The sequence below is a fragment of the Festucalex cinctus genome, chromosome 12 (genome assembly GCF_051991245.1).
Source record: "Festucalex cinctus isolate MCC-2025b chromosome 12, RoL_Fcin_1.0, whole genome shotgun sequence".
Lineage (NCBI taxonomy): Eukaryota > Metazoa > Chordata > Actinopteri > Syngnathiformes > Syngnathidae > Festucalex > Festucalex cinctus.
In genome coordinates this window covers 18,817,618-18,842,609 of record NC_135422.1, presented here as the reverse complement: position 1 = coordinate 18,842,609, position 24,992 = coordinate 18,817,618, and the positions used below count along the sequence as shown (strand labels likewise).

At 41.4% G+C, this 24,992-nt stretch overlaps 2 protein-coding genes across 5 annotated transcripts; both read left to right on the top strand.

Moving 5' to 3' along the window:
• The first annotated feature begins 17 nt into the window (after positions 1–17).
• Positions 18–9,231, top strand: asmt2 (acetylserotonin O-methyltransferase 2). The gene is made up of 9 exons (XM_077539249.1): positions 18–207; positions 283–368; positions 746–926; positions 2,016–2,145; positions 2,224–2,292; positions 5,526–5,644; positions 5,722–5,859; positions 6,114–6,236; positions 9,020–9,231. Exons 1-9 carry the CDS (start codon positions 18–20, stop codon positions 9,229–9,231), a joined length of 1,248 nt encoding a protein of 415 aa, XP_077395375.1.
• A 2-nt stretch (positions 9,232–9,233) lies between these two features.
• On the top strand, positions 9,234–24,381 carry jade1 (jade family PHD finger 1). 4 transcript variants are annotated; one of them, XM_077539949.1, is made up of 11 exons: positions 11,862–12,058; positions 12,156–12,299; positions 13,013–13,092; positions 13,196–13,263; positions 14,620–14,962; positions 15,052–15,263; positions 16,651–16,818; positions 16,903–17,019; positions 18,128–18,742; positions 20,786–20,903; positions 22,763–24,381. In XM_077539949.1, the coding sequence occupies exons 3-11, from the start codon at positions 13,044–13,046 to the stop codon at positions 23,656–23,658; spliced, it is 2,586 nt and encodes an 861-aa protein (XP_077396075.1). In that variant the 5' UTR covers positions 11,862–12,058; positions 12,156–12,299; positions 13,013–13,043; the 3' UTR covers positions 23,659–24,381. The 4 variants fall into 4 exon arrangements, with proteins under 4 accessions (XP_077396073.1, XP_077396076.1, XP_077396075.1 ...); XM_077539947.1 differs by lacking the exons at positions 11,862–12,058; positions 12,156–12,299 and adding an exon at positions 9,234–11,027; XM_077539950.1 differs by lacking the exons at positions 11,862–12,058; positions 12,156–12,299 and adding an exon at positions 11,074–11,829.
• The last annotated feature ends 611 nt before the right edge of the window (positions 24,382–24,992 follow it).

Below are 24,992 nucleotides of genomic sequence, written 5' to 3'. Positions count from 1 at the left end.
TCATTAAAACAGCAAGGATGACCGACAGCGCCACTGTTGTTATGGTCATTCATGGAACTGCCCTCAGACGAGCGCTGAATGCCACCCAGTCAGCCAGCCAGCCAGCCCCTCCTCCTCCTGTCCTCCGACAGCGTCTTCAGTTCCAACCATCATCGGACAGCGCTTCAGGACGCCTTCACGTTCAAGCACAACTTGGGAACATTTCATGTGATTCCCCCCACCCGTCATCTTCCTATTCTGTTTTGTTGTTGTTGTTGTTGTTGTTGTTTTTTTTTTGTGAAGCAGCCATGGCCGAGCATCTTTCGCAGAGTGAGCTGGACTACCCGTTTAAACTACTCGAGTACTTTAACGGCTTCAGGGTGTCCAAGGTAACATGGTCTGTCAGTATTTACATGCTGTGCTTTTTGGAGCAAATCGTTATAGTTACATGTGGTTTTAATGTAAACAAAAAAGGCAATTGAAATGACTTTAAATGCAACGTTCTATTAGTTTATTGGCTCTATTGTTATTTGACTTTAAGCCGTTGGTTTATATTAATTTTATCCATGCCAGTAGCAAAGCAAATGGAACAGCTACTTCTGGTTTTAAAGTAAATACACAAATAGCAAAGAACAGAAAAAGCTCTCAAATTGATCCCAATTTGACACTGTCGGACACCATTTTGAATGAAACTTGCTAGGACGCTAACGGTTACTATGCTGTCATATATATGGGTTATTCTATTATGTTTTTTCTGTCCTTTTAGGTGATCTTCACCGCTTGCGAGCTGGGCATCTTCGACCTCCTGACGACGTCGCCGTGTGCGTTGAGCGCCCAGCAGGTAGCGCGGACCGTGCACGCCAGCGTGGACGGAACCGAGCGACTGCTGGATGCCCTGGTGGGCATCGAGATACTCCATGTTGAGATGCAACCGGAGGACGGGACAGGTGACCACCAACACTTAACCACACTATGCCTACTACTAACACTACTGTGACTAGTACCATCACCACTAGTCATTTTATTTATTTATTTTTTCAGTTTTTAATCACCACTAGTGACTAGGGATGTAACGATATCCAAAAATCACGATATGATATTATCACGATACTGTGGGGAGGTTGGCGATACAAAAAAAAAGGTCACAATATTGTAAAACAAAAACAAAAAAAAACAGCTCATACTTAAAAAAAAAACACACACACACAATACTGTACTTTTGTACATAACAACAATGCATATAAACAACCTACAATCTGTAATAACACTTCTTATTCACTGGCAGCCATTTGGACTGAAACAACAAACCCCTTCGCTCCCGGCTGTTTTACTGGATTTTGCAAGGCCCACAGAAGATTGTATTCTATTGCTATAAAAACATGGAAGCTGCCAAAAAAAAGATTAGAGTCTCTTCTTTCATCAAGAAAAAAAGTATATTTCTATTTGTTTCAGTTTTGCAGTAATTAGCCTTAGCATATAGCTAATTTCATCATATTGAGCTTTTTTCCAACGTGGCCCTGGTTGATCTCTTATACTCTGCTGCCACCTGTTGGTCGTTTTTGTAATTAATACTTTTTTTTTCACCAGTTCACTACAGTTGAGAGGCTGCATCAAAGCCTTCTGTATGCTCTAGCGTAAAAAAAAAAAAAAAAAAAAAGCAACGAAAAAAATATTTAAAAAATAGAACATATTTTATCAATTTTTGGGAGCAAATGAGTTATGCACTCACACATTGAGTTCCTCCACATATCGATTTGGTTCACAAGCATATTACATTCCGCTTCACCTGACAATTAGTGTGGATTTTAAACATAGAAGGGCCAAAGCATGCCTTGTGAAAATTAAACTGCACTAAAAAAAAAACAACTCGCCACCAGAGGGTGCTAGAACTGCAGAAATGGAACTCAACCTGCCTTTTTTATGCACTGCTTTTAATATCGTGACATGACAAATGACGATGTCTTGTGGCAGTTTTAGTTATCCTTACATCCCTCCTAGTAATAGTACTAACTGGTGTCCTTTTTCTGTCGCCTCAGCTCTTTACAGCAGCACCGATGTGGCCAGCGTGTACTTGGCCAAAAGTGGCGCCAAGTCGCTGCACGACATCGCGGTCTACCAGTCGCAGAACACATACCCACTTTGGAGCAACCTGGTGGACGCAGTCAGGTGTGCATGAAAAGTGACACGTGAAATTGATTTTTTGTCCCCCCCCCCCCATTCACTGCATCCTGTTCTTCCTAACAGGGAAGGCAAGAATCAGAACCAGAAGACCTTTGGCATCCCGCCCGAGGAGATCTTCCAAGCCTTTTACAGGTATATCTCCACGGGCGAATGTTGGCAATTGATCAGCTTTTCAAATCACCTTCACGTTTTATATATATATATATATATATATATATATATATATATATATATATATATATATATATATATATATATATATATATATATATATATATATATTAGGGGTGTCACGATTCGCCAACTCCACGATTCGATTTAAATTTCGATTTTGGGGTCACGATTCGATTTTTTTTTCGATTTTTTTTTTTTTTTTCCGCTCCCCCACTATAACACAGAGGCATATGCTTCTGTAGGCTAAGGCTAGTCTATGATCATTGGTTCTATTCATTGTACAGTAAATCTTATTTCAAAAGATCGGCTACATATAGGTGATGCAATTTCCATATTATTTTTGTGTAAATTTATGTAATATATGATAATTGACATTAGGCAGGAATGATCAAATTCAAAGAATTTATTTACAATATAAAGTTAACCGTCTTGTTCTTACTGAAGTGTAAAATAAAAAATAAAAAAACAAAAACAAAAAGTCACAGTGGGTGCCTGCCATCTATTGACTGTTTTTGGTTACAACAGTGTGCTGTGCGTTCCTCTTAAAATAATGTGCAATGTGCAACAACAACAAAAAATATATTGTATCCAAAGTCATGGAACAAATACAGCCTGAACAAACTATATCCCAACATTTACAGTTGCTGGGCATACTGTAGCGTGGTTCAAGTACACTAATTAAATGTTTGAATCCAGCGTTTTCCAAGGCTGCAGGTCTGCTGCTATAAATAGACCTATGGATCTGGCGTTTCGCGCGAGCTGAAGTGTGTGGAAGTTTCACTGTAAATGAGGATGAAATAGTTGGTTGGACCGTTGTTTTCCCACTTCTAGTTGAATTTGATAAATCTAAATCTTTGTGATGCCTGCGTAAATGTCCCGTCATGTTTGTCGTGTTTCCCGTTGTTACGGCTGGCGGCTCGGGCCCGCCGCCGGCTCCGCTCCCCTAGTATGTATGTGTGTGTTTGTGTCGGCTGGTGCCCGTATAATGGTACTTCAGTTTGAATGCGCCAGCGCGACACTCTGATTGGAGGACTGTGCCAGCGCGACACTCCGATTGGACGACTGTGCCAGCGCGACACTCCGATTGGACGACTGTGCCAGCGCGACGCTATTGTGTATCCGTGTATTATACCCCTATTGGTTATTGTTGTTTCTCCTCCGTTCTGTCAGTTCTGTCAAATGCGGTTATTATTTGTTCACCTTCCACTTTCACTCCCTTGTCAAACCCCTGCCTGAAATTTCAATTAAAACTACTCAGATGTTAAAGTCGACCCGTGTTTATCTACTCTATATTTTCTGTTATTGTGTTACTTCCCTTCCCCTTGACGAGCCGGGCGTAACACCGTGGCCGAGTACAGTACGCGCACATAGCATATCTTGCAACTGTGGTCTTTTTATCGACAACGTGAACGTTGTCGACATAACTCACCGGGAACGCAAAATGTTTCCAAACTGGTGACGAGAGAAGCGGGAGCGGCTTGAAGCACCATTGCTGTGTCTGTCCGCGCTTGCCATCATGACTGCAGGAGAAGTCAGCTAACAAGTGCCGTTAGCTAGTAGCTGAATGGCTGCGTCTCATTTGCTTTCCTGGGAGGTGGCGGTGGCGGCGGGCGCGGGGGAGGGGGGGGGGCATCGAATCGTGTGTCCTCTCTTCTATTTCGATGCTCGAAATCGTGACGTAATTTCGATCGATTTCGATAAAAAATCGAAATCGTGACACCCTTAATATATATATATATATATATATATAGGAAACATTTAAAATAGTCTACTGACAGTATATACAGTATAGCAGCTAACTTAGCATCCCATTACACTGCAAACTGCCTTATTAACAAACCCAAACACTCCATGTGCCTAAAAAAACAATATTTTAATATTAATTTTCCATCTCCATAACTTCTCACTTATAAGTTAAAATCCACAAGACGCAATACAGCAGAAAACCCTTGTTAGTGGTTCATGTTAAAAAAAAAAAAAAAAAAAAAGTGGTTCATGTTAGCATGTAGCACCGCAATCATTTATTAATGACTTCCGACTTCCGGGTTTCCACACATCAGCGCCACTTCCGGCCACTGGTAGCCGCTTTCCAACACGTCCTCCCCTCAACCGCGCGCTCCTCCCGATGTGGGGGGCTGTGCGCAGGGGAGGGTCTCAGCTCTCTTAAATGCTTCTGACAAGACAGACACACTACACACTCGCACCCGTCAACTGGAACGCGCAACCGAGTGGCACAAAGTCCGAAGCGCAAGTGTGGGGACGTACACGGCGCAAACCGGAACTGGAAACAATTAAGCTGAAAACCCGGAATTCCCGATATATATATATATATATATATATATATATATATATATATATATATATATATATATATATATATATATATATAATTTTTTTTTTTTCAGTTTTTCTGAGTAATTTTACCTCTTCTTTTTCTGAATATATTTTTCAGGATATTTTTATGACCAAAAATCAGTAAAACATAAAAAATCAGATGAACATTTTTTTTTTTTTTACTTCACAAAAAAACCAAAAAAAACAAAGCTCCCCCCAAAAATTAGTCAGAAAAAAAAAAGAGTTTTTTTCCCCCCTAAGTCAAGTCAAGTCAAGTCAAGTCTGAATGCAATACGCTTGTGTACAATGCTGCTTCATCATTTGAAAAGACAGGAGGGTGATTGTCACTCAAAATGAGACAAAATTTGAAACTTTATTGCAGAAGGGGGTGCGCCAAATCTGTCAAGATAATGAATAAAAACTTGGGGAAATTTTGTCCATTATTTGGAGGGTGTTTGTCGCTCAAAATGAGAGTAAATTTGAAACTTTATTGTGGAGGGGTTGCGCCAAATCTGTCAAGATAATTAATAAAAATGTAGGGAAATTCTGTCTATTTTTTTGGTGGGTGTTTGTCGCTCAAAATGAGACAAAATTTGAAACTTTATTGTGAAGGGGGGTGCGCCAAATCTGTCACAATAATGAATAAAAATGTATGGAAATTTTGGCCATTATTGGAGGGTGTTTGTCACTCAAAATGAGACAAAATTTTAAACTTTATTGTGGAGGGGGATCCGCCAATCTGCCAAGAAAATGAAGAAAAATGTAGGGAAATTTTGACCATTTTTTGGAGCGCTCCCATTGGCCGAAGGGGAATGTGAGAACCTGAAGACCTTCCCTCTTTTTTTTTTTTTTGTAAGGTCCGAAGAAGAGATGCTGAAGTTCATGTGTCGGATGAACTCCTCGTGGGTGCTAGACGGACACGACATGGTGACGGCGTTCAACCTGGCCGGCTTCCGGAACATCGTCGACCTCGGAGGTAGGAAAAAGTTCGGCCAAAGCTAACTGCTAAATTCGCTAACTCGTTGCCGTGCACATTTTGTCCACCACTCCCAGGATGCACGGGTGCACTGGCCCGCGAGTTGGCAAAGACGTACCCCTCGTCCTCCGTCACCGTGTTTGACATGCCGGCAGTCGTGGAAATGGCCACCAAGCACTTCCGGCAGGAGAACGACACCTTCACATTCCAGAGCGGTAGTCAATCACCTTTTTTTTTTCTTTTTTCTTTTTGCAACAAGAGGTAGGCTGACACCCGTTGTTTTCAAAACATTAGGAATCGTCCATTGAAAGAAAAATAGCACCCTCTGCTGTTTTTTTTTTTTGAGGTGCTGCAGTGTTTGCCTGACTGGACAAATGCTCCTGAGTCCTGACTATGTGACGGATGAATTTCCACATGCCACTCTGTATGAAATTATAAACTACATATTTCTTCTTCTTGCCCCCTTCAGGAGATTTCTTTCACGGTGAACTTCCCGCTGCTCACTTATACGTCCTGGCTCGCATCCTCCACGACTGGTCGGAGGACAAATGTCTGACGCTTCTCAAGAGGATCCACGACGTCTGCGAGCCAGGTGAGGCCTCGTCGTAATTCATCGGATCATAATGGTGCTGGATGCTCGTCTAGCCCCTACTGGTGCCATCTAGTGGTGGGGGTGTGAAGCATGCGGTGTATCACGTATTGTATTGTATCCAGGGTTATTTTTCATTTATAGTTAGTTTTGATTTTTATTTTTTTTATTTTTTTATTTAGTTAGTTTTAATTAGTTTTCAGGGTGGTTATGTTAGTTTTAATTAGTTTTTGTTATTTAACTAATTTGCTGCCAAAAAACGTGTAAATCGGTTCTATTTTAAATGCATTGTGTCCCAAAGCCGTATTTAGACGTTTTTTATGTTTTTTAATCTAGAACATACAGAAAGGCTTTGATGCAGCCTCTCAACTGCAGAGAACAGGTGAAAAAATGGTAGTTATTACACAAACGGCCAGCGGGTGGCAGCAGAGTATAAGAGATCAACCAGGGCCATGTTGAAAACAAGCAGTTTCCCCACAATTCTAAGCAGATCTGTGAATAATGATGAAAGTTAGCTATATTATAATGCTAATTGCTGCAAAACTTTCCTGATTAAAGAAGAGACTCTCATATTTCTTTTGGTAGGTTCCATGTTTTTATAGCAATAGAACATTGCAAAATCAGTCAAAATCCAGTAAAACAACCGGGAGCGAAGGGGATTGTTTCAGTGAAAATGGATGGGAGTGAATGAGTTACTAAATTATTCGTTTTTTTTTTTTTTTTTTAAGTGTATTACGTATGCGCAGTATTTAAAAAAAAAACACCATGGGAGTGACATCATCTGAAGGTGCTTTTCTATTGGCTGCTGCTAGATGATGTCACTTCTGTGTGACACGCTTTCAAACGTCCTTTTTCCGGTTAATATTAAAATAAATTTACTTAAAATCACATTTAAAATCATCCCCAAAGGCTCACTCATTAAATGAATCACCAAAGACTAAAACGAAGGACATTTTTGCTATAAATAATTATCGTTAGTTTTGTAAATATAAAACGTAGTTTCAATTAGTTTTCGTTTTTTAGTATTTCCATTATTATTTTATTTCGTTAAAGGGACACTTTACTTATTGATCCATTTTTAGCAGCAAAAAGTTGCTACTTTTTCAATAATTAATTTGGTGACGTGATTATTTTTTTATGTACATTTAATAACTTTTAAACCATTGTTAAAATGAATCGAACGCCGGCATGTTTGTTACACGTGACTAAATAACCCGGATGTTTACGTCACTAGTGTGTAAACGCTACACTATGGAAGCACTATGCAACGCAGCCGTGCATCTAGCGTCAAACCCGGAAGGATTAAACCTTATCGCTTCGAGCCAACACGACAAAATAACACTACCGAAGGAAAGTCTGCCTTGGATGTGAAAGTTGTGGCGCCAGATGGTCTTTTCGGGCACAAAATAAACTTTGACGAACGAGTGAATCAGGCGGGGGGGTGAGTGGTGCTCGTGCGGGAGCTGCAGGAATGGACAATCCGCTAATGAATGTGTGCTGTCTGGAAATGAAAGAACTCGAGGATCGGTTCCTTGCGGACAATCTCAACTGCATCCTGGAACATCAGACATTCAACATGGCAATACTAAATAGACATTCTCAGGATAGCTTTGGTTGCGATGAAAGATGTGAAGAAGAAAAGTCTTGGAGGAGCAAATATCCAACAGGTAAAGTGACACACAGTACGAGCAATGCAAAACGTGTGGAACTGACGAAATATTTCAGGAAAAAGAAAAAATAGTAAAATTAAATGTATCGTCGTTACAGCACCCAACCTCCCCTAGCTGTTTTTTTTTTCTTTTTTGCGTAGCGTCCCACTGCGGTCAGGCCAGCCGCCACTCGAAAAGACGAAGTCAAGCCAGCCGCCCCAACGATTGTTAATACTGTGCATTACGGTAACGTGCCGACGTGCCCCTGCGTTGGCCACCTTCAAATGAATTATGAAATAAAACAGTCCGTGCAGTATAATAACCAATGCCCCCCCACCCCCGAAACATGCCTACCTTTCGCTTTAAATTTGCTTCGCTTCTCCGAGATCTTTCAGTGGCCGTAGTAAGACCTCGATTTGTGTCGGCTGTTGTGAGAGTGAAGGCTCCGTGTTGCTAGCAGTTGCGGCTCCTCCATCGGCTTGATTATTTCCCACGTCTGGTTCTTTAAAGATACTCGGTACTGCGTTGGGCTTTAGTATTAGGCGTGTGGCGTACCCCATCTCAAATTGTAACATATATTCGAAGTCCTCATGCCTGAAATGTTCGCTGCGCGCACGCCTGCTTGTCCTTCGGGAGGTTGACAGCACTTAGCAAACAAACCATTGTCTACTCAAGTAGCTTTTTTTTTTTTTTTTTTTTTTGGGGGGGGGGGGGGGGGGTCTCGCGGGTTTTTCCTTGCCGACGCCTTGCAAAATTTTGCAATACAGTAAGGCATAACTGACGTTTGTGTCTTCCTCGTTGTTATGTCTGCGTGAACTACTGTTCCCCAAGCGAGTATACACACTAGTGACGTCACCACTCGGGGGCGTTGCAACACGGAAGTACTTCTATGTTGAAAAAAGTTAAATAAATCAATATAGGAGTGTATTCTTCAGCTCTTATGCATGTTTCGTAGCTATACTAACTATTTACTGCCAATCAAGCCATACATGTAAAATTAAAGGAGCCTTCCTTTAACGAAATAGTTTTTTGAATTTTAATTTTAGTTTTTTTTGTTAGTTTTCATTTACTAAAATAACACTGATTGTATCCTGAGTTTTTGTTGTTGTTGTTGTTGTTGTTTTTTTGGGGGGTTAGGTGGCGGCGTGCTGCTGGTGGAGGCCACGCTGCTGGAGAGCCGGCGGGGCCCCGTCCAGACGCAGCTCTTCTCGCTCAACATGCTGGTGCAGGCGGAAGGCCGCGAGCGTCCGCCGTCCGAGTACACCGGCTTGATCCGACGGAGCGGCTTCCGCGACGCGCAGCTGTGCCGCACAGGGAAATCCTACGACGCCATCTTGGCCCTCAGATAAGACCGACCGAGTCGGTTAAAGGAGCACTGTGAGGGATTTACGGTTGCTGCTCCATATGCAAAAAATTTAACAATGTAACAATGTAATTGTCGCAAAATGTCATTTCTATTTTTTGGCTATTTTGAATTGTTACCGTCAAGTACCTTTTGCATGAGTACCCCCAGTGATGAATTGTAGGTAAATATTATTCACTATTATGCAGTCTTAATTTAGGGCAATTATATTTTATGGTGAGTGTGACTGAGCCCTTTATAGTACTTTGCAGTAATATGCTATTTTTGCCCTACTTCAACCCTTTACAATATGCTTTTTTTCCCCCACTTACATTTTGGTAATATACATGCCTTTTCACACCACTTTATGCATATATTATTTATTGTAATTATAGTTTGTGGTGAGTGGGACTGAGCTCTTTGAGGTACTCTGTCGTAACATTCTACCCCCCCCCCCCCCAACGTTTTTGTAATAAATGTGCATTTTATTATTATTATTATTTAGCATTAGTTGATTATTCTTAATACAGTAATAATAATAATAATAATAATAATAATAATAATAATAATAATAATAATAATAATAATAACCCCTTTGCCTCCATTGGCTCTAAGAGATATAGGCATGACAACAGTACAATCTAATTGGACGATACCGTGACATTTCAAATCTAATGTATTTTTTTTTCATGTAATTGAATTTTTTTTTTAAATAAAAAAAAGTTTTAAAAAATCTAATTAATCGTTATACATTGACTGTTCTTGCAGTGACAGATGAAATGGTGGAAGATTAAAAATACTGTACAAAAATACCAAGGTTAAAACAGAAGCACTGTATACTCAAAGTTCAGCACTCTGATTGAACGATGGCGTCATTATTAAAAAACCCCAAAACAAAACAAAACAAAAACAGTAATTCAACTCGTTTTTTATGTATATGTAATGAAGTAGTATACGTTTCACCAACATGTAATGATAGTTGATTATATGTGGTAAAAAGACTGAAAATTACAAAGATGATCGAAACAAAAAAAAAAAGGGGGGGGGGAATCATTGGTGAGCTGTACCTTTTAAAAGAACAAGCGCAGGCCAGATGCTATGATGTCATATTTTTCCAACTTGCTCAATAAAAAGTAATCTTCCCCACTTATAATGAATTAGAATACATATGTATATAGTGCAATGTTATTGGGTGGTAAAAAAAATAAAATACAAAACAGAACGAAACAAAAATAACGTGAGCTAAATAATTGATGCGCTGTGCCTTTAAGAAACGAGATGACGTAAACTTGCCTCAACATGAGTGATTGACAGGTTGTTGGTCAACAGGAAAGCGATTTTATTCATTTTTTAAAACTTTTTTTTATTATTAATTTCCCTGGCTTCTATTTCTTCTTGTTTTCTCTGCATTAATAACCTTGTCTCTTTGTGAATTGTTCAATAAAAGAAAAGCAGGTTGTTGGGTCATGCGCAGAAAAGGAACACATAATACAGTAATGATATTTCGTAACCAAATACACTACAGTGTTTATGTGAAGTTTTTTAATTAAAATTGTGGTAATAGTTTTTTAGACCGACCGCTGCTGTCCTTCAGCGGCCCAGGGGTTCAAGCTCAGCCAAGCAGGGTTGCCTCCTCCCGGCCGGGTCCCGCCCCCTGGTACCCTCCACCCCCATCTCTCCCCTCCCCTCTACCGCCTCATCTCGGTGTTTGTGTATGTGGAATGCGGGTCAAGCGGAACTCCGAGCCCCAACTGCAGCTCACCACCAAGAAAAACGGCGGCTTGCATCGTCGCGACGCGCACCGTATGTACCGTCCACACTTCCAACGCTACACTTGGCCGCGGCCGTCCGGCTGCACAAGGCTTGTTGTCGGCGGCCGGCGGGCGAGACACTTTTTTTTTTTTTTTTTTGAGGCGGCGGTCACTTCCACTGGGAGAACGCGACGTCGTCATTTTAAAATGGCGCCAAAGATTAACCTCGACCAGTGGCTCGCTCGCTCGCTGCGTGTGACACATTGTAAACCCAGCTGGTTAACATGCATTCCCCGTTAGCCGCACATTGGCAAAAAATAAATAATTTTTCGTACTGTTGGCTTATCTTTACAGACGTATCCAAGACATATTATACACGTTTTGACGGATACGAAAACGAAACCTAAAATTTGGATAAATAGGTGCCGAACTGCCGTTAGCAACGTTAGTTTTAGCTCAATGCTAGCGGCAGTCTACGGTAACTAACGTAGCAACCGGCTAACAGGCTAACACGGGTTGCTACTACGACTTCACAACGTCGTAAAACGTTGCACTTTTTTTTCACAACACGTGTGAATTTCTTATGTTGCAGGTGGTTTTTGAGTGCTAAGGTCTACTAAACGCTGCGCGGTGATAATTAACTCGAGTAAAAGAGGGTGAAAATTGAACGAAAACAAAACAAAACATCCAGAATATTCCACTCGAGGCGCCGGTTGGTGGGTGGGCCCTTATGTTTTGGAACTGACGGGTTAGCTTTGTGGCTAACGCTAACGGCTAAACACGAAGCTCGTTGTCGAAGCAGCCTATTTTATTTGACTTAAAAACAAAACAAAACCAAGTTATCGCACATGGGGGTATACCAACTAATTGCTATTTTTGTGCTGTTTATCTGCGTAGAGTTAGCCGTCGTTAGTCGCTGTTAGCTTAGCTACCAGCTGCGTTTTTTCCTCAGTGAAACAGCTTAATTTTACACCATTTTACCACCTGTTTTGCCTTAAAACTTTATTTTTTTATATTGTTTACGCTTCAAGTGTTGTTTATCTACCCGAGTGGTTTCTGCACATCGCCTATATGTTGTTACCGGTAACGTCACTTCCTTAGTAGTTACTTGGATAAATGTGGCATCGCAAGGCTCCCATTCATCGTTTCTAATCGCGTTTTTTGTCGTGTGTGATATGAGGCCGACATGTCGTCTTGTATACAGCGAGCGATTCCTTCGCTCACAGCCTCGAGGGGACGTGTTTATTTACAACAGCCACAAGTCGTATGTAATCCAAACAACACACTCCGCAAATGTTTTCAGCTGAGGACGTAATATTGCATGGTAGTGGCTGTCTTTTATGGACACAATCTAATTAAATCTACTATAAGGAATGATTTTTAAATAGATATCAGTGTTGTCTGGTACTACTGTACAAGTTTGAAAGTGTTGAATGTTGCAGTTGTTTACATGTTGGATTTTTAAGGTTGTAAAAACTAATTTGCTCTGAGTCAGTAGTAGTAATCGATTCATCATTTACAGACATCGTTGAAGTTAAAATAGTCAATTAAAAATGTCTGAAAGTGAAACTGTTTCGATGTTTTTTAGGCTTGAATTTCGATTAAATTCCATATATTTAAAGACTACAAATGTAAACGTTACCGGGGTCAGTAGTTTGCATCCTAAATGAGTAAGAAAGCAACATTACAATAACAATTACACAGTCTAGCTCTACTAAGAAACAGTTGATTTTACTTGAACTCGTTCTTATGGTCATTTCAAGTTTAAAATGTTATGCAAATTCCCTTATTTTATAGAACATTAAAATTGTTGCAGTGTAGTGCAGGTAATAAACAATATTTATACATGACTGAGAATTTTAATTTTATTTGCACATGCTCACATCACGTCTACATGTTAACACCTTCCATTTTAGACTGAAATGTGTGTTTAATGCTCCCTATCCAGGCTTTATTTGAACTTGTGATCTTTCTAACTTGATAATAATAATAATGCATCCGATTTGACTCAAAGATAATGTAATGCTTTGTCCTCAGCGTGAAGCTGGAGCTCCTCAGACGCGCCACCATGAAGAGAAGTCGGCACCCCAGCAGCAGCGATGACTCCGACAATGCCAGTAAGTATTTTATTTATTTATTTATTTATTTGCTTTGCAGACACATAATTGGTAAACGATAAAAGCGGTCGCATCCCTCCTTACAAATGTTTTCCCTGTTCAGGCAGTTCCACCTGCTGGTCGCAGCATTCGTCTCAGGCCAGAAGAAGAAGCAGACAAAAACCTTCCGAGGTGCGTCAGTGTTTACGCAGTGATCGCAAGCGTCATAAATGAAGGAGACATGATATTTTAGCTGGATACTCCTTACGATAAGTCAAGTCAAGTGTTGGGCAAGCAGCTCTTATCTGCCGTTCACACGCCCTGCGGCACGAGGGCCAATCAAATTAAAGCAAAAACAAGAGCCAGCTTGATCCTGATTGGCAGTTGGCCACTCAGCTGATCCAAAAGCGTTTGCAAAGTGTACAGACATTAAAAAAAAGAAACGTGATGATGTTGGTGTGCTTTTTGTGAGCAGGAGTTGATATGTTGGAGTTATAAGAAAGTAAAAAAAAATAAAAATAAATAAATTTATATATATATATATATATATATATATATATATATATATATATATATATAAGGTTGTTTATGGTTTATGTGAAAATTAGTACTTAAAAATACATTGAAGTACCCCCCCCCCCCCCAATCATTTCATATGAAGAACCAAAAATAAAAATGAAGCAGAATTAAATGTCAAAATTCCACAAAATATTTTATTTTTTCCACGAAATACTTTTTTTTTTCAATTGTTAAAAAAAGTCAATTTAAAAAAAAAAAATGAACAAAATAATGAAAATAATTTTGCTGCTTGCCATTTTTATATTTATATTAAATTTTATAAATATAAAAAAATGGGTCATAAAATAGACATAAACTAAAAAAGTATATTTTTCTTCCTGTCAGTTTTCTTTTCAAAATTAAAAAAATAGAATGACACAAAAGCAGAATGAAAATGATTTTATTCAGAAATAAAAATCAAAAACAAGAACAAATAATTATATTGAAATGCTTTTCTGCTTGTTTTGCCTCTAAATAAAAATGTAAATTAAAAAAAAAGTTAATTAGATTAAAAAAATAATGAAAATAATTTTGCTTTTTGTCGTTTTTATATGAAAACCAACATTTAAAATGGGGGGGGGGGGGGGGGGGTATTAGATTTGATAAATATACATTTTTTTTTAGTTATATAATACATTCACAAAATAAATTTAAAAAAAATCTTCATGTCAGTTTTCTTGTCAAAATTAAGAAAATAGAACAACATAAACACATAATGAAAATTACTTTATTCAGTAAATTAAAACAAATTCAAACTAGAACAAATAATTACATTGAAATACTTTTCTGCTTGTTTTTATTTTAAATCTAAAAACTGAAATTTAAGAAAAAAATATAGAAAGGTAAATAATTAAAGGGATTTGTTTTACTGTCAATTTTCCCACAACATACGTAAAATGTGATAAGAAAAAACTCACGATTTAAAATTATTATTATTATTATTATTAGCATTAGCATTAGCATTAGCATTATTTTGGTTGTCCGCGTCAGGTTTTCAGGACAGACCTGATCACCGCCATGAAGTTGCACGACTCGCACCAGCTCAACCCGGAGGACTACTACGTCCTGGCCGACCCGTGGCGGCAGGAGTGGGAGAAGGGAGTCCAGGTGCCCGTCAGCCCGCAGTCCATCCCGCAGCCTTCGGCCCGCGCACTGGCCGACAAGTGCAAGGAGGTGATGTTCGTCCGGCCCAAGAAGCTGATCCGCACGTCGGCCGCCCAGGCCCTGGGCTATGTGGACATCCGAACCCTGGCCGAGGGCATGTGTCGCTACGACCTCAACGAGGAAGACGTCACCTGGCTGCAGGTTGCCAATGAGGAGTTTGCCAAGTTGGGTGAGTGGAAAACTGAATGTTTAATTTTTTTTTTTGGAGACAAAAAAATGTAGATGTGTTGAAATTTGGAGGCTTTGTCGCTCCCGCAGCCCTCCCGACGCTGGACGAGTTCAGCATGGAGCGCACCTTGGAGGAGTTTGAGCGCCGTTGCCACGACAACATGACGCACGCCACCGAGACGCAAGAGGGCCTGGGCATCGAGTACGACGAGGATGTGGTGTGCGACGTGTGCCAGTCGCCGGACGGCGAGGACAACAACGAGATGGTGTTCTGCGACAAGTGCAATATCTGCGTCCACCAGGTCAGGGGTCGCGGTGCTTTTCAGAGAGGCCAGTTGCCATTGCTGGGATCAAAATGATCACTGTTATTGATATGAGCAGATTACGGTGGCTTTTTGAGATAGAGGCGTCTCTTTGCTGATTCTTAAAAAATAAATAAATTTAAAAAAAAAAAAAAAACTGCCTTCACTTGAGAGCAGTGACTTAATTTAAGATAGATAGACTGATGTTTTTTTCAGGGCCGATACGATGATGATTGTTAGTAGTCAAGGCAGCCAATAACCGATTATTTGAAGCCATTTTCTGTAAACGGAAGAAATCATATTGACATCATTTTTTTTTTTTAAATACAAATGCAATTTTGTAATGTCTTAAAGCATGATACTGAATAATTTTTCAGGCTTTTCAAAAGAGTACTGTAAGTAACGTGGAATCAGACGATATATACCCCGGACTGTGTGAATTTTTGAAGCAACTTGAAATTTGAATGGTGTAAATCGGAAGTATTATATGTGGGAAATGTTTTTCGGCAAAAAAGTGAGGAGAATAAAAATCCGAATAACGTGGGATGCTTTCCCACAAAAAAAAAAAAAAAAAAAAAACATGAAATCTTAAACGTTCAGATTTCTTTGTTTTTAATAATGTCGGACAATTGCAATGGTTTTAGATACCTTTTATCGGCCGTCAGATGATTAAAAAATGTTGATACCGATATTCGTTAAAATGCCCAATATTGGCCTGTACTTCGTTTTGGTATTATTTATTTATATATGTGTATTTTATATTTAGTTGGTAATATTTATTTCTATAGTGTATAGATTAGGGCTGCACGATATTGGAAAAACATGCAATATGTGATTAGTTGCTGAATTGCAATTGCGATATTTAATATGTACCTAAAGAAGTGACATTTTTATTATCTAATGGAAGAATTAAATTTTTTCATGCGGAAAAATAATTAAACTCAATGTATTCTTAGTTAATTAATTGTAATTAACATTCAATAATATTCAACTATTGGATGGCAGTGCATATTTTAGTTCATGTCTGACTGGTCAAATTGAGATAAAAGCATAAAATTCTATATGAAACTGATTGCATGTCATATGCATATTGCATGGGCCAATATTGCAATATCGATATTGTTTTGGTATATTGTGAAGCCCTAGTCTAGATAAGTTCAGTGTTTAAAAAGTGCAGTCCATGTGACAACATAGTTTCACAAAATATGAAAAGTTGAAGTGAAAAAGTTAGTTTTAAAAATATATGGGAAGTGAACCTAAAACCCCCCCAAAATTATTTTATTACAATTAGATTATTTTTCAAAATGATTGTGCACTACCTAATTGGTAATACTGTTTGTTGACAAAGTGTAAACCAGTTTTGTTCCCTGCCGGCGACATCTTGCAGGCATGTTACGGCATCCAGAAGGTCCCCAAGGGCAGCTGGCTGTGTCGGATCTGCGCCCTCGGCATCCTGCCCAAGTGCCAGCTGTGCCCGAAGAAGGGCGGCGCCATGAAGCCCACCCGCAGTGGAACCAAGTGGGTCCACGTCAGCTGTGCCTTGTGGATCCCAGAGGTCAGCCTTCAGCTCCAGCTTTTCCCACCAATTTCATTGTCGTTTTGTTTGAGAGCTTTTAAAAAAAAAAAAAAATCTTTACAGGTGAGCATCGGGAACCCGGAGAAGATGGAGCCCATCACCAACGTGTCACACATTCCCAGCAACAGGTGGGCGCTCAACTGCTGCCTGTGTAAAGAGAAGACGGGAGCATGCATCCAGGTGGGTTCAGTCAAAAATTACAACAAAAAAAAAGTTCATTTATTACATGAATTAAAAAGATTCCTTTGCCTGTTGTTTTTTTTTTTTTTTTTTTTTTCAAACTAAATATGTAAAATGAAAAGAATAAATAATTGAATTAAAAAAATCAGTTGTCAGCCTGTCAGTTATGGATATAAATTTGAAATATAAAAAAAAATATTAATTACATTTAATGGTTTATCTGCCCCTCAATCATTTAAGAAAAAAAAGTCATTTGAAACAATCGAATGAATTAAATAAAAATTTGCTCCACATCTATATTTATGCATGCACATTTTCTTTCAAAAAATGAAATGAATTATTTTGCCTATCAATTATTTTTCCAAAATTAAAAAAAAAATGAATTAGATGAATAAATTATCTGGCGGTCATCATATTTGTAAAGTACACATTTTAAAAAGTAAAAAGAGATTATTATTCAGAATTTAAAAAAACATCTGTCAATTATTGTAAGAAATGTTATCCAACATTTTAACTTTACCAATTATCAGGGTGTGTATTTTTCTATATAAATTAAAAATTTAAAAACGAATCTATTACATTTGTGGTTGTCAAAGTTGTTTTTCCAAAAACTAAGGAAAAAGGACATAATGTCGAACATTCACATCATATTTAATGGCCAATCAGACCACATTTAATGTTCTGTACGCTTCAAAAATAGCATTATATCGCTGTCGAGCAGAGACCTCGCATTTCCAAAACTTTATTTTTTTTCCATGGGGAAAAAAAAGCATTATTAGACATTCTATTATTAACTAGTGCACCCTGTTTGAAACACTTTTGATTACAGACCCACATGGGGACTGACCAGCAGTATCCATTTATGAAAGAAAATATGAAATTGACAAAAATTGTATGTAGTAGGTTTCCCCCTGGCACATAATTGATGTTTAACCCATTCCAAAGGGTTTTGGCTTTTTCGGTATTTCATATTTTTTACAGGTGTTCATTTACATTGTTTCATTAGATTTTGCTGTGTATGCAATGCATCGTCGTTCTGTGTTTTGGATGACATTGGTGTGAATCTCAATATTTTTGTGTACTAACCCCGCCATCTCCCGCCTTGCAGTGCTCTGCCAAAAACTGCCGCGTTGCCTTCCACGTGACGTGCGGCCTTCACGCCGGTTTGGAGATGACCACCGTCCTCACCCAGGACGACGAAGTCAAGTTCAAGTCTTACTGTCCTAAGCATTCGGGCCTGGAGGGCGGCGACTTTAGGGAGCGAGACTCTGGTGCTGAAGGCGAGAAGGAGGAAGGCGTGGGGAGCAAGAAGGGCAAACGGCGGGGGAGGGTCAGAGGGGAGGAGGAAGATGACTCGGCCCCACCCCCTGGCCTCACCAAACCCTCCTCCTCCTCCTCTTCCTCCTCGCCGTCGTCTTTGTGCCTCGTCCGCCAGCGTGACCCGCAGGATAAGCGTGTCAACCTCCGCAAGATGAAGCTGCAAGAGATGGAGGAGTTTTTTTACCAGTTTGTCGACGCCGAGGAGGTGGGCCAGCACCTCAAGATGGCGCCCGAGATGGTGGACTTCCTCTACCAGTACTGGAAGCTGAAGCGCAAAGCCAACTTCAACCAGCCGCTGCTCACGCCCAAGAAGGACGAAGAGGACAGCCTGGCCCGACGCGAGCAGGAGGTGCTGCTGAGGCGCCTGCAGCTCTTCACGCACCTCCGCCAAGACCTGGAGAGGGTAGGTGAACACAGGAATGGGTTGGGGCCCCCCTCGCCAGAAAGAATGATTAATGGATTGCATTGGTGACCGTTGAAGAGGATTGGAAACCCTCTGGACAGGGGTGGTCCCCCTTTGACAGGTTAAAAGACTATTGATGGGGGTCATCTGGGGAGGAGGGTACCATTAGAGCTCCTGGGGAGTGTTCAATTCAATTGGAGGGTACCTCTAGGTCAGGGCTCACCAATTCCGGTCCTCGGGGTCTGGAGTCCTGCGGTTTGAGATTTTTCTGCCTACCATCACACCTGATACTAAAGATATCAGGATCGTTGTCATCCATGCGGATGAGCTGATTATATGAATCAGGTGTGCTAGTGGGCGGAAACATCGAACACCTGCAGGATTCCGGACCTCGAGGACCAGAATTGGTGGACTCTGCTCTAGGTCAACGAGCATGGGTAACTACTCGTGGTCCCCTGGAGAGAAGGTTGGTGACCTTTTGAAGAGTGAAATAATAGTGGCACTGGCTAGACTCATAGTAATAGAATAGAATTCTAGTCGAGGTTCTCTGACCACAGATTGAGGGTAGGTGACCAGAGAAGGTAGGATGCCACTAGAGAGGGTGAAAGACAATTGTAGGGGGTCATTGAACTATAATCCGGTACCCCAACAGGGTAGGTAACTGTTGCAGACGGAGAGAATCCACTGAGAAGGGTCAGAGACACTTGGAGAGGTTGGAAGTCGGTTGGGTGGCGTGCTCTTGCGGATAGGGCACAATAACAGAATAATGCGCGACCACTGGAGAGGGAAGGCAACTATTGGGAAGACGAGGAGTCCTCTGGAAAGGGTGAAAGATAATTGACAGGGTCCTCTAGGGGCAGTGATTTCCCACCACGGTCCACACTAGTATGCAGATATAGATCATCAGTTATAGATTGTCCACTTGTACTAAATTTTCCTGAAAGCTATCATCAATCACAAATAACCATGTCCATCTTCTCGTACAATGAAATACTCCTATGGCATGGAAGAAGGTAGCATAAAACTGTATCCACAAACTGAGTCCACAGGATAGGTCACGGATTCCTAAAATGAAGGCCTTGGCTCAATAAAGGTTTGGTAAACACTGCCCTAAGGAAGGCAGGGAAAGTCGTCCGTTGAGAGGTTGTGGGTGAATGACCGTGAGGAAGGGTTTGTTGACCACTGGAGAGGATGGCGCTCCTCTGGAGAAGGTTAGTTATCTTTGGAGAGGGTCTGAGAGGGCATGTACGTGTCCCCCTGCAGAGGGGGGTTAAGAACCATTGGAATGCGTGGGTGACAATTAGGGTCTTCTGGGGAGTGACCACTGCAGAGGATAGTTGACCAGAAAAGGTGGATGTGATCTAGACGGATAATTGGTCGAGGGTCCTCTTCGGAGGGTGAAGGGACCATGACACAGAATGGGGGATGACTGCAGAGGGAAGAGATCCTCCGGAGGGGGTTTGAAATTGGAGAATAAGGGACCAAACCAGAGGCTAGGTGATCACTGGAGAAGGTAGGGTTCCCTTGACAAGAGTTCGGGTTCACTAGAGAGAGTTCAAAAGGGTGCGAGACTATCAGTATGGGTCCTCTGAGTAGCATAAAGGATGATAGCAGATGGTAGGTGACCACTGGAGAAGGTAGGACTCCTCCAGAGAGTTCTTGACTCCTGGGAAAGGGTACAAGACCATTAGTAGGGGTCCTCTAGAGCGAGTCGGTCACTGTTGAAGAAGGGTCAGTTACTTCTGGGGAGATTAGAGGTCCCTAGAAGAGGGTTATAGACTATTGGTGAGTGTAAGTGAAAATAGTGAAGGCTAAAAACCCTCAGGGGCAATGGAAAGGATATAGGTTCTCTGGAGAAAGGTTTGATCGCTACTGCGCTCATGCTGTGGGGGTTGATGACCCCCTCGAGACCATTGTTAGTGGTCCTAGAATAATACTGGCGAGTGTAGGGCTCCTCCTCCACAGAGGTAGTTGACCTTGAGAGCAGGAAGCGTAGCACGCCGCAACATTTCACTTAATGACCCAGCGCTGCGCTCCCCTCAGGTCCGCAACCTGACCTACATGGTGACCCGGCGGGAGAAGATAAAGCGTTCCTTGTGGCGAGTCCAGGAGCAGATCTTCCAGCACCAAGTCCGGCTCATAGACCAAGAGCTGCTCAGTGGTAAGCCCATGTTCCTTAGTCTGTAGACCACGACTTCCGGAGTCCTGCAAGGTTTTGGACGTTTCCGCCTACGAACACACCTGATACTAAAGTTCAGGGTCGCTATCAGGCATGCTGACGAGCTAATTAAATGAATCAGGTGTGCTAGTGGGCAGAAACATCTCAAACCTGCAGGACTCCGGACCTCGAGGACCGGAATTGGTGAACCCTGCTCTAAACCATTCCATAAACGGCAAGTTTTAAAGGGATAGTTCGTCTTTTTTTGACATGAATCTCAATTTCATCCTCACTTCCAGTGTGTGCGATCAGCACTGACTTACCCCTCACAGCGTTCTGTGACATGAGTTCTGGTCCGGTGTTGGACGAGAGGAAAATAGTCCAGCAAGTTGGCTGTGGTCACGGAAATAAAGCGTTTTTCTTCTAAAACCAATTTGTGTTCAAAAGAGTGATACGTTTGCATCACAATACTCTTTTCTGAAAAAAAGTCAGACGCCATTACCGCGAGGCACTCTTTTTCTGTTCGTTCGTATCACTGCGCGTCGTCCTGTAGACAGCTAATCGACGCGCTGCAGACAGCTGATCCTTCCGCCTTTGAAAAGACAAATAACTTGTAGATTAGTGCGCGTCTATCAGTCTACCCGCCGCGCAGTGATACGAACAAAAGGTGCGTTTCCATTACCCTCAGTTTTGCGCAAAAGGCACGTTTCGCAAAAGTAAGCTGTGGAAACACCGGATTTGCAAAAAAACTCTCAAATATCGCAAAAAAGTTTTTGCGCTCTCATGAGGTGCTTTTTGAGACGTATCGAAAAAGAAGTATTTCGCAGAAGTGTAATGGAAACACTTTGTGCATTTGTAGTCATGTGACACCCGCCCGGTCACGGAGGAAAGGAATGTAACACGTTGTTTTATGTTGTTTTTTTTGTTTTTTTTATTAAACTTGCAATTACTATTTGTTTTGAGAATTATTAATTTCGGGTTTGTATTTTAGTTTTACATTCTGTAGTGATTTGTATCGGGTACTGCACCTCATGAGCATAAAAGAGAGAGAGGTGTAATCAAGCGAGCCGCCTTCAAAAAGTTGAAGGAGAGGAGAGCTTGAAATCCTGTCCTGCCATGTCTGGTTAATTTAGCAGAAAACATCAGAAATTTTTAACAATTAGTAACCCGCCTTTTACTCAGCTTCTGCATGGGACCAACAACATTTTAGGGTTACAGGAAGTAGGAAGTACGGTGCCACTCGCTTTCATGTCAGAACTGCTTGCCGACTGCCGAGGGACATACACCACAACACCAACACTAAATGCCCGAAACCGCCTGATGAGGGGTGAGTGTTTTTAAAGTAATATAACTACACCGGGTGTCAGTCTACCGTAAACATCATGAGCACCTCCTACAAAACAGCGAGGTCTCGCAAGACGGGACATTCCGAGAATTGCGCCTCAGAAGCGAAACTCTCTTCAATGGAAACACCGACAATTCGAAATTGTACTTTATCGAAATAGTACAATATCACTTTTATTTGTGCGAAAAAGGGAAATGGAAACGCACCCAAACAGAAAAGTAGTGCCGGCGGTAATGGCGTCTGACTTTTTTTTTCAGAAAAGTATTGTGATGCAAATGTATCACTCTTTTGAACACAAATTGTTTTTAGTAGAAAAACGCTTTATTTTCGTGACCTCAGCCAGCTTGCTGGACTATTTTCCTCTTGTCCAACACCGGACCAGAACTCGTGTCACAGAACGCTGTCAGGGGTAAGTCAGTGCTGATCGCACACACTGGAGGTGAGGATGTAGTAGAGATTCATGTCAAAAAATCCGAACGATCCCGTTAACACTTTTGGTCCACCATTTTATCCCCAGGGAATCCGTCCGAGGCGAACCTACAGCGACTTTTTTCTGCGGACCACCTGACCTCTCAGGGGTGCCACATTCCCCACTTGGGACACAAGACTAAACGACGGTCCAAGCAAGACAAGGGGAAGTCACGTGAAAGGAAAGGACTCTGTGACTCTCTGCCAGTTTCCAAGGAGGACACCCGAACACTTGAGGCCAAATCCCCGCAGGTCAAAGAGGCGGATCCGGACCCCCGGACCTCAAACCACCTGAGTGACGACCTCGCGCTTCGGCATGTGAAGTCCCAGAAGCTGGAGGTAACCTCTCAGGAAAGCATCAGCGTGAAACTGCACAGGAAAACTGTCCGGAGGGAGACCCTGGCGCCCGAACGACGGAAAGAAAGGCAAGCGGAGCCCGAGGACCGGAAGAGGAAGCGCTGGGCCGAGGCTTCCGAGACCTCCGCCGGATCCCAGAAAGTCCGGTTCAGTTCCAAACATTTGGATAAAACCGTCTCCATCCGGCTGGTGGACATCCGCTCATCGGAAGCCAAAGAAATTCGAAGAAGCTCGGCAAATCCGGATGTTCCCAACCACGGTAAGCTCAAAGACTCCCCGGCGGAGGTTCCCCGTGTGTCCAACGGGTCCCTGAAGGGCTGGGGCAAATTCCGGATCCCCAAGCGGAGCGAGAAGACCGAGCCAGAGCAGCGCAAAGAGTTGCTACGGCCGCTCACCAACACGCCGGCGCTGGGGCCCGCCCAGCACCCCAGGACCAGACTCCGCACGGGGGCGGAGAACGAGGACGGCGGGACCGAGGTGCTGGAGCCCTGCTTGAAGCGCTGCCACTCGCACCAGCTGCGGGGCGACGCCTCCCTCGCCCGCCGCTACGGCTCTGACATCATCCGGCGCGGCGTCCTTGCGTCCTGACCCAAATAAACGCCACCTTTGTTTATTTTTTATTTTTCTGGACAAATCCGATGAAACGTCTGACTAGAGCTGATATTTATTTTTTACGTGTAACATAAACCGGGGAAGAATTGAACTTTATTTTGAGACACTTTTTTTTGTTCGCTACCGCCCGCAAGGGACCACAAAGCGCTTTTTTTTTTTTCCCTTTTTTTTTTTTTTTTGTGTGTGTTGAAAGTTGCAAAAGATGTGGAGCATTTCCGGGATATTTCCAAAACGTTCTTGGGATGTTATGATAGGGAAATTTGGGAATATTCACAATACGGGAATTATACGTCAACTATAGATTACCTGTAGCAAAACGTGTCAATTGCCGTGAACTCCCACGGAAAGCTTCCGAGCCTTGTGAAAGTGTTTGTGAAGTGTTTTTGCACGATGCAGGAAGTTGACAGCGGCCTTTTTTTTATAACCGATTGGCATTTAGGACGAGTTGGCATTAAGTGACGTTCGCCATTAGCACTTGAGTGTCATTGAACGAGCGCCCGCACGCCGCGTGCCTCACTTATTTCAATGCGTTTGCACTAACCACGGGCCGGCCAGAGTTATTTTTACACTGAAGAAAAGAAAAAAATATATTTCTATCCTTAGGCCGCTGCTGTACTACTGTTATGCAAAAAAAAAAAAAAGTTCAATTGTTTTGCTTGTCTTGTCTGAAAGAGGAATAAAAAATCTGGAGAAACTTTGTTCATTGATTCCTTTCTAATGTGTGGTATCAAACAAATTTTAACGTTTCTTCTTTTACTTTGTTATAGTTTCATTTGGAAGCAGGTATGGCGACTTTTTGCAACACTTTTTTTTTTTTTTTTTTTTTTAAACATTTCCATTTTTCATGACGTCCAATATAAAGAGTGCAGTCGGACGTCTGTTGAAGTGCGTTGGTGGTAGGGTTGAACGATTATGAGGAAAATATTCACAATTATTTTGGTAACAATGGAAATCATGATTAGGATGCGCATTTATTTTTTCAAATATATTTTAATGATTATGCTGATTTTGCAATTGTGAAATGTAATTGAAATTTTAATTGAATTTAGATTATTTGCACAGCCCTAATTGGTGGCAAGATTTTTTTTAATCATTCAAAAGGAAAAATCTTTAAAAACTGCGTTGTTTTTCAAAAACGGGATTCTAAAAATATCTAATACTGTAGGTGAATCCGCTGTTGGTCAATAGAGGGCGTTAGGGTACCGCTCATCTGAGTTACCGCGAAAAGTTAATAAATTACAAATGATTTATGTGCTTTTTAAATAAGCAGACTAGTTTTCAGTTAATGAATACAACTGATTTTATTTATC

Excerpts from the sequence above, each read along its gene's own strand:
- asmt2 (XM_077539249.1), top strand. The coding sequence starts at position 18 with ATGACCGACAGCGCCACTGTTGTTATGGTCATTCATGGAACTGCCCTC. Across the intron at positions 2,293-5,525 it reads ATCTTCCAAGCCTTTTACAG|GTCCGAAGAAGAGATGCTGA; the intron begins GTATATCTCCAC and ends TTTTTTTGTAAG. Across the intron at positions 5,860-6,113 it reads CACCTTCACATTCCAGAGCG|GAGATTTCTTTCACGGTGAA; the intron begins GTAGTCAATCAC and ends TGCCCCCTTCAG.
- jade1 (XM_077539947.1), top strand. The coding sequence starts at position 10,939 with ATGTGGAATGCGGGTCAAGCGGAACTCCGAGCCCCAACTGCAGCTCAC. Across the intron at positions 13,093-13,195 it reads CGATGACTCCGACAATGCCA|GCAGTTCCACCTGCTGGTCG; the intron begins GTAAGTATTTTA and ends TTCCCTGTTCAG. Across the intron at positions 18,743-20,785 it reads TCCGCCAAGACCTGGAGAGG|GTCCGCAACCTGACCTACAT; the intron begins GTAGGTGAACAC and ends CGCTCCCCTCAG.